We start from the raw sequence: 8,984 nt of genomic DNA on the forward strand, positions 1-8,984 counted from the left end.
TCTATCATGATAAAATGGCTTGTTATTTCTGTTGTTGTTCATTTGATAAGAAGAAACGCACAAACACACACACACACATATTTATATATATATATATATAATTTTATTTAATAATTAATATATATTTATATTAATAAATATAGATGAGTTATTTAATGAGAATTAATGGTAAATAAGTTTTCATTTTTCGGTATTTAAATATCTGCGACACCTGGTCACCATAGCAACAGAGTATAAACAAAAACCAACCACCTGTATCAAATTTTATTTTGAATGTTTTCTCCTTTCAAAATTAAGGAAATTATGGAAATTATTTTCACAATTGTGAATAATTAATTCATTGGTTTATTTTTTTTAATGATTTTTCGGCTGTTATAAATTACAAAATGAATTTTCGCGTGATCTTTTGGGTCCTTTCAAGTCTGGTCGGTCACTGTTTTTTTGATTATGCCCACGGAAAAGTGGCCGTTGGAGTGATCAAAAGTAACGTTAGTGAAATTAGTGAAATTTTTATTCATTTATTGAAATTATTTTCGTTCTTTCGTTCTTTTTTTCTTAACTTCTGTTTGACCGTTCATTCCTTGTTGCTCTTTTGATCCGTTGTTTTATTCGTTCGTTTGTTCAATTAGTTTGTTCTTTCTCTCAATCGGTCAATAATACATAAGTTCATTAATTCACTCATTCATTTATTCACTCATTTGTTCAATCTTTCTTTCATTCATTCATCCATATTCATTTATCAATTAGTTCATTCATCTATGATTTATTCATCGATCATTCATTCAATCAGTCAATCAATCATTCAATCATTAATAATTTAAACGTGATGTCGTTTAATGATAATAACTATAATAATCAAAAATATAATAATGATTATTATTTTTATTATTCAGTTAGGCTGGGAATTCGTGGAACGATTTTGCTTCTATCCAAACATTGGAAAACTTCACTTCACTTTCTCTTATCCAGTGGTCAGTTAGTTTGGAAAATAATAATAATAATAATTGTTTTTATTGTTATTGTTGCTGCCATTCATGGATGAAACAGGAGTAATAATAAAATAATAAAAAAAATTATAATGATAATTAAATAATAATAAAATTCATAATAATAAAAAAATAATTGTAATAATAATTATGACAGCAATCGACCTCACCAAAGATCCTAGTTTATCCAGATGCACTCTGGCCGACCGTCTATAAGAACAGTTCTAAAGTAATTAGCCGCTATATAAGTTTCCGTTGTCGGTTGATTGATTAATTGGTTGGTTAATTGATTGATTGGTTAATTGATTGATTAATTGGTTAATGATTGACTGGTTGTTTGTTTGATTTTCTGGGTTGCAGTTGGTTGGCTATTTTGTCTGTCGATCGGTTGTTTGATGATTGATTTATTGTTTCGTTCATTCATTCATTCATTCATTCATTCATTCATTCATTCATTCATTCTTAACAAGCAAACAATCAAACGAACGATTTTTTTCTCAGAATTGCCAGCAAAAAGTGGCGACAATCGACATCACCACCAATCAAGTTTTCTACCTGTCCCCAGCCGAGGCTTGGACGAATTGCCGCCTAGTAAAACCAGCCGAGAGTGCCTCCCTGATTGACACTGGTGGCACAATTAGGTGGGGGTTGATCGACCTGGCTGTCCATTATTTTATTCCTTTTTTCATTCGTTCGTTCGTTCATTCATTTATTCATTCATTCACGACACATTAACTAATGCTGGATTGGTTTATTGTTCGAACGATTGATTGATTTATTTATCCAACCATTCATTTATTTATTCATTTATTTATTCATTCATTCACTCGTTCATTCATTCATTCATTTTGGGTTGATTAGATGTAGCGCGGTCCTTTCATTCCTGTCATCCAGAGAGAGATGGTGGTACATGGTCGTCAGTGACTGCGGTCAGGTGAGGATGAATGAATGAATGAATGAATAAATAAATGAATGATTTAATGACTTATTTATTAATCTATTAATTAATTCATTCATTCACTTTAGCCGATCGATCTATCGTACGACCTCTTGTTCTTAAATGGCGATGGTATTATGACTAAACATTTCTCTGCTGATGAATTTTGTGAGTAAAATGATGGTGATGATGGTAATGGTGGTGGTGATGGTAGTGATGATGATGATGATAGTAGTGATGGTAGTGATGATGAGGGTGATGATGATATAAACTAATACTTACTGTTATAAAGGACTGACTGACTGAATGAATGAATGAATGTAAACATAGATAATTAAATGAATCTTTCCACGCCATAGATATTTTAGAAGTTGACATTGCTTTTTTGTTCACGTTCGCCACCATGTTAATTATGTCCCTGGTTTTCGCAAGTTAGTAATTATGATAATGATTGAGATAATATTAATAATAATTATTATTGTTATTATTACTATCATAATTTTATTCATAATTTTTTTGCCAGATAAGCTGAAAGAATTAAATTATCTTCACATTACTTATAATCTTTTTATATATTCTTTGCTCTTTAAATGCCTGCACCTTTTTGTGATTTGCATCGGTCTGGGAAAGTTTTCAAGTGACGGATTAGATGTCTATGGTGCCAAAGTTGTTGGTTGGTTGTTTGGTTGGCTGGTTGATTGGATGGTTGATTGTTTGGTTGGTTGGTTAGATGGTTGATTGGTTGGTTGGTTGGTTGGTTAGATGGTTGATTGGTTGGTTGGTTGTTCAGACGTATAATTATTTACTTGACTAATCGACAGACATTGCTTATCACTTATCATTCACATTCACATCTACCTTACCATCGTTCTATTCCAAGCCATTTCCTTCATAAATTTGCTCCCACCCACACAACCCCACACACAATTTGACGTCACCGAAACCCCCAGGTCATGTGATGGAGGCCATTTCTTTCCTAATTTTCATCTTACTCCTAATCTTGTTCGGGAAAGGTTTGACAATAACGAGGGGGAAAATAAGTATGACGAGCATGATAAAGATTACAGTCTTTATGATCCTGTACGTCTGTATCTACGTGGCGTTCTTTATATGGGAAGCTGTGGTTAGTTGGCTGATTGGTCGGTAGTTGGTTGATTGGTTGGTCGGTAGTTGATTGGATGGTTGTTGATTGAATGGTTGTTGATTGGTTGGTAGTTGATTGGTTGGTTGTTGATTGGATGGTAGTTGATTGGTTGGTTGTTGATTGGATGGTTGTTGAATGGCCGATTGATTAACCGATAGGTTGATTGACTGATTGGCTGGTTGATTGACTGATTGATTGTTTCATACTCTTACAACGCTCACAAACAACACAACAACAAAAAATCAACTCAAAAAAACTATCAACAATCAAACAAAAACAATACCAACAACAACAATAATAATAATAATAATAATTATTATTATTATTGTAACAAGGTTTTCGACAGAGCTCTGGTACTCTACCGTTATGAATCCTACCCTGGCTACTGCCTGCTAGTCATCCAGGTGACGGCCTGGCTCTGGTTCACTTACGCCACCTTTTTTACAGTTAAAAATTATCCTGAAAAGAAATATTTCTATTACCCCTTCTATCTTCTTTATACTCTTTGGTTAGTTTTGGAGATGAATGAATGGATGAATGAATGGATGGATGAATGAATGAGTGGATAAATGAATGGATGGATGGATGAATGATTGAGTTAATGATTAAATCGATGAATGAATGAAAAGAAAACAAATTTTGTTAGAAACAAGTGAGATCTATTTGTTCATTCGCACATTTATTCATTTTTCTATTCAATCATTCATTCATGCATTCATTCATTCATCTTTTTTTTATGATCCATTCGTTTATTAATTCACTCAATTATGTTGTAATAAATTATATTATGATCATAATTATGCCGAGTTATTATAATTATTGCCCAGGTTCTTGGCTGGCCCTATATGCGTGTTGATTGCCAATTTGGCATTGGATCTCTGGGTGAGAGAGAAAGTAGCCAATGGGATTTTTCATACAATTAATTTTTTTGGATACGCGTTCCTATTGGTTGGTTTAAATTTGAAAAAAAAATTGAATTTGCATTAATTTTATTGGCTGGTTTTTAAGTCCGTCTTTTATCTCATTGACCATCTAATTTAAATTTAAAAAAGTTTGATTGGCTTAGATTTTATTAGATTATTGAGGATTGGTTAATAAATATTGGTTAATTATTAAATATAATAATAAAATATGAAAATTATAATTATTATTTATTTTTTTCAAGTTTTTGACTCGCCCATCGAAGGCCAATAAAAATTTTCCGTACCACATTAAAGCAACGCAGGCCAGTTATGAATGAATGAATGAACGAATGATTGATTGATTGAATAAGTGATTGATTGATTGACTGAAACAATAGTCGAAAAAAGACGAATATGTAAATGACGAACGAATGAATGTACAAATAATTGAGAGATGATTGAATGGATGGATGAATGAATGAATGAACAAATGAACGAATGAACGAACGAATGAATGAATAAAGGAATGAACAAACGAACGAATGAACGAACAATTAAATGAAATTAAAAGAAGAATGACAACTAAATTTTTTATTTTGTTAGTATTAATTCTCCAAATTTACATCCAGATCGCCGCAATGCAAGAAGACAGCAACTCTGACAACAACAACAACAACGATAATGATAATGATAATAATAATAAATCTAATATTAATGATTTAGGCGCTAGTTATAAATCAGAAAATAATAATAGTTGGGGATTTCCCACAAACCGACAAAAGCTAAATTTAGAATTTTACGACATTTTTAAAGCAGCCGATAATAATGAGAAGGTAACTGGAAAAATAGATGAATGAATGAATGAACGAACGATCGAATGAATGAATAAATAAATGAATGAATGAATAGACAAATGATTGGTTGTTTGCCTGGTGCTCTAGCAATGCTTTTGATGAATGAATGAATTAATGATGAAATAATGTATGTATGAATAACCGGATGAATGTGAATGAATGAATGACCGAATGAATGTGAATGAATGAATGATCGAATGAATGTGAATGTGAATGAATGAATGAATGAAAGAATGAATGAATGAATGAATTATCATCATAATCATCAAAAAACTAACTTTTTTTGCAGGTCGCAGAAAAATTTTGAAGAAATTCGATCCAGAAAATCTCATTCAAAACAAGATCTGCACTAATGTTACTGTGATATTATCATTATAACTGCTATAATAACAATAGTAATTATAATAATTTTGATATTTATTGTTATAATTATTGCAATTATATTATTTTTATTATTTATACGTCAACTACTGCTGCCAAAAACTATTTCTCTGCCAAACTTAAATCTTCCACAAAGGGTATTGCTATTGTTATTATTGTTATTGTTATTATTATTATTGTTATTATTATTATTATTTATATTATTATTATTATTATTATTATTATTATTATTGTTTGTAGTATTTATTTTTATGCATTTATTTTTTCAGTTTTCTTATACCTTTCGAGTACCATATCATGCCAAACTATTAAATACAATTATGTGTGTGTGTGTGTGTGTGTGTGTGCGTGTGTGTGTTTGTGTCTGTACGTGTGTGTTTGCGTGCGCGCGTGTGTGTGCGTGCGTGTGTGTGTGAAAACTTATTATCTCAAAGTTAGAAAAACTTACCTAAATGAATGAATTTATGAAGTTTTTTTTAACCTATCTGTTTTACACACATCGGGGCATTGATGATCTTTCGAGACGAAATAAAAATTCATTTTTTCGGCTGTTTCGTCTTGAAATATTCGTAGTAACAGAAAGAAATTTCAGAATGGTTTCAACATTTATATATAGATATCAATACAAATCATTTTTACGATATGTGTGTGTGTGTGTGTATGTAGATATCCCGTGTATGTGTGTGTGCGTGTGTGTGTGATATTTTATATATATTACGCCATTTCATCAGTTCTATATTATTGTATTCCTACCAGTAACGATTTCATTAAAAGAAGATATTCCACAAAACCAATGGTAAATACTACTTATACTTCTGCTGCTACTGCTGCTGCTGCTACTGCTACTACTACTGCTACAACTGCTGCTACTACTACTACTACTACTACTACAAATAATACAAATAGTAATGTTGTTGTTGTTATTATTATGAAACTTGACAGCTGTTTCGCTTAACTTTTAATTTAGAATCTTCGGAAGTTTGTCTTCTGCTTTTAAATGCGAAACATTTTCTATAAGCGGAGTATGATGACGACGATGATGAACGTTGTTGTTGTTGATGTTGTTGTTGATGTTGAGGTTGTTGAGGTTGTTGATGTTGCTGTTGCTTTTTATAAGCAGACGATGACAATGTTTGTTGATGTTTTGAGGTCCGGAAAACCATTTCCTGCAGCTTTAAATCCATCTAATTTTTTATTCAATTTTAACATTTAATAATTTATTAATTATAAAATATTATGAAGAAATAAAATAATAATAATAATTATTATTATTATTAATAAATAATAATAATTTCCAACTTGCGATAAAAGTGCTGCAAAAATAATTTTAGGAACATCGCCATCATCCTTGGCCGATAGTTCAACGTACGCATTTTTCCAATCATCGGTCACAGTGTGTTCCGCCATTTTTTTATCCACCAAAGAATCTAAATCGCTTCCCTTCTCGGTTCTTTGTTTAACGTCAGTCGCCATGTTGTTTATGAGTTTTTTAGTGTCTTTGATTCTGCAATTTCCGGCAGATGATTTACTTGGATGTGATGCTTTGCAAATGGTCGTTTTGTTATGATTGTTGTTGCTGAAGCTATTATTATTATTATTGTTGTTGTTGTTGTTGCTGTTGTTGTTGTTTAAGTGATTATTCGTCTTAACTTTAATTAGCTCTGAGCGAGCTTTTCCATTATCCAAGTCCATATTAATTAACACAACATTTTTGCTGTTGTTATTGTTGTTGAGGTTGTTGTTGTTGATGCTGCTGCTGTTGTTGTTGATGTTGTTGTTTATTAGCTGATTGTAGTTGTTGGCATTTTTTGACGACGACGACGACGATGTTGTTGTTGTTGATGTTGTTGTTGATGTTGTTTCGTTAATACTAGCACCACTGCAATTTGTTGTCAGCGTTGTTATTGTCATCCTTCTAACTGCATTGAAAATATCCTTTGCAGAAGATATCGTTGTCATTCTTCGGGCCATTGTTATCGAAGTTGTTGTTGTTGATGTTGTTGTTGATGTTGTTGTTGTTGATGTTGTTGATGTTGACGATGGTGACTGAACTGATGATATGTCGTCGTGCGATTTACCATTGAAGCAACGTCGTTGACTGGCTATGGAACATTTGTTATTGTTGTTGGTGATGTTTTTGATGTTATAATTAAAGTTGTTGTTGATGATGTTGTTGTTAATGTTTTTGTTGATGTCATAATTAAAGTTGTTGTTGTTGTTGTTGATGTTGTTGTTAATGTTTTTGCTGATGTTATAATTAAAGTTGTTGTTGTTGTTGTTGTTGATGTTGTTGTTGATGTTGTTGTTGGATATTTTTCCTGCTTTAATCTCATTACCTACATGCACCTTATTTGAATTGGAGCAACTGCCAGAGGATATTTTTCCAGTATCGCTTACAATACTTTTCTGCGACTCTGCATTCTTCTTAGTCTTATTACTGTTTGTAGTAATAATAGTAGTAGCAGTAGCAGCAGTAGCAGCAGTAGCTACAGTAGCTGCAGTAGTAGTATTCGGCCAAAAATCTCTAATTTTTAGAATGCTATAAATACTATTACTAAAAGATTTAAACAATTTATTATTTCTACCACACCCATCCCTATTTTTCGGTCTGACGCCATTCATCTCGCAGCCATTTTGAATATCTTCACCTAAATCATTACGCGATGTTTTTGGCTCGGAATTTTCTCTAACTAGGTATTCACTGGGACAGTAAGTGGCAACACTAAACCTTGGGGCCAAGTTTTTCTTCCTATTTTCCGGATTTGTGAAATCTGATGTTAGCCTAGCTATCGCCGCGTCAATATCGGCATAATTTGGTGGGGATTGGTAGAAGTTTTTCATTAAGATTTTTTCTTTGAGTTTATCGCCGGAGGAATTTTTATTAGTAAACATGGACCGTCTTAGGTGTGATGTTGTCTCTATTTGGGTTTTTTTTCTGTGTTTAGTGAATAATTTGTTGCTGATGTCGTCGTTGTGGACGTTGTTGTTGTGGATGTTGTTGTTGATGTTGTTGATAATGTTGCTGTTGTTGATGTTGTTGTTGATGTGCAATACGTTTGTCGATGTTGTTTGATTTGAGTTTGCGCCGCGTTCCTTGTTTTTAAGTTTGCTGGTTTTGACGCCGCTAAAATAATCTTTGACATCATCATCGTCATCATTGTAATCAGCATCATCATCATCATCATCATCACCGCCATCGTAATCATCGTCGTCGTCATCACCATCATTTTTATCAATCCGAGAGACTACCTTCTTCATGACATTCGTCTCTGCCATAGCCGAGCAAGTCCTCCCACGCCAACGGATGTAACCAGACCTGACGATGACGTCATTGTACAAATCGTTCTTATTGGCTACAACGACTATTGGAACATTGACGCAGCCTTTTTCCTCCAAAATTTCCCGCCGAATTTCGCGAATTTTCTCGAAAGTCGACTGGTCGGCGAGGCTAAAGACTAGGACGAATCCATCTCCTGTTGGTGAGGGTTCGGGTTAGGGTCTGAAATTCTAATAATAATAATAGGAAAAAGAAGAAGAAGAAAAAGGAAAAGGAAAAAAGAAAGAAGAATAAAAGAATAAGTTTCACCAGAAGTTTTGTAGGGCAAACGACCTCCTAGGCACGTATGGATGGCGATCATAAATTCAGCAAATAAATAGCTTAGATGATAAATATGAATTATATATAATTATTTTTTTTATTATTGTTATTGTTAATAGTAATAATAATGTTATTATTGTTATATAGTTGTTTTGATGAGAGATAGTTTATGGGTGTTCATT

At 32.6% G+C, this 8,984-nt stretch overlaps 1 protein-coding gene across 1 annotated transcript; it reads left to right on the forward strand.

Annotated features, from left to right (window-relative positions):
• Positions 1 to 262: 262 nt before the first annotated feature.
• HELRODRAFT_100932 (hypothetical protein) lies at positions 263 to 5,753 on the forward strand. Its single transcript, XM_009022867.1, has 15 exons — positions 263 to 488; positions 894 to 971; positions 1,144 to 1,215; positions 1,488 to 1,627; positions 1,848 to 1,920; positions 2,013 to 2,091; positions 2,283 to 2,354; positions 2,447 to 2,596; positions 2,874 to 3,046; positions 3,403 to 3,575; positions 3,895 to 4,015; positions 4,233 to 4,292; positions 4,599 to 4,802; positions 5,113 to 5,616; positions 5,677 to 5,753. The coding sequence occupies exons 1-14, from the start codon at positions 387 to 389 to the stop codon at positions 5,128 to 5,130; spliced, it is 1,515 nt and encodes a 504-aa protein (XP_009021115.1). The 5' UTR covers positions 263 to 386; the 3' UTR covers positions 5,131 to 5,616; positions 5,677 to 5,753.
• Positions 5,754 to 8,984: the final 3,231 nt, after the last annotated feature.

The sequence above is a fragment of the Helobdella robusta genome, assembly GCF_000326865.2.
Source record: "Helobdella robusta unplaced genomic scaffold HELROscaffold_33, whole genome shotgun sequence".
NCBI lineage: Eukaryota > Metazoa > Annelida > Clitellata > Rhynchobdellida > Glossiphoniidae > Helobdella > Helobdella robusta.

What these genes read in the sequence shown, in the direction of transcription:
- HELRODRAFT_100932 (XM_009022867.1), top strand. Translation starts at nt 387, where the DNA reads ATGAATTTTCGCGTGATCTTTTGGGTCCTTTCAAGTCTGGTCGGTCAC. An exon ending in TATGTCCCTGGTTTTCGCAA is followed by an intron (nt 2,355 to 2,446) that starts GTTAGTAATTAT and finishes TTTTTTTGCCAG; the next exon opens with ATAAGCTGAAAGAATTAAAT. An exon ending in TATCTTCTTTATACTCTTTG is followed by an intron (nt 3,576 to 3,894) that starts GTTAGTTTTGGA and finishes ATTATTGCCCAG; the next exon opens with GTTCTTGGCTGGCCCTATAT.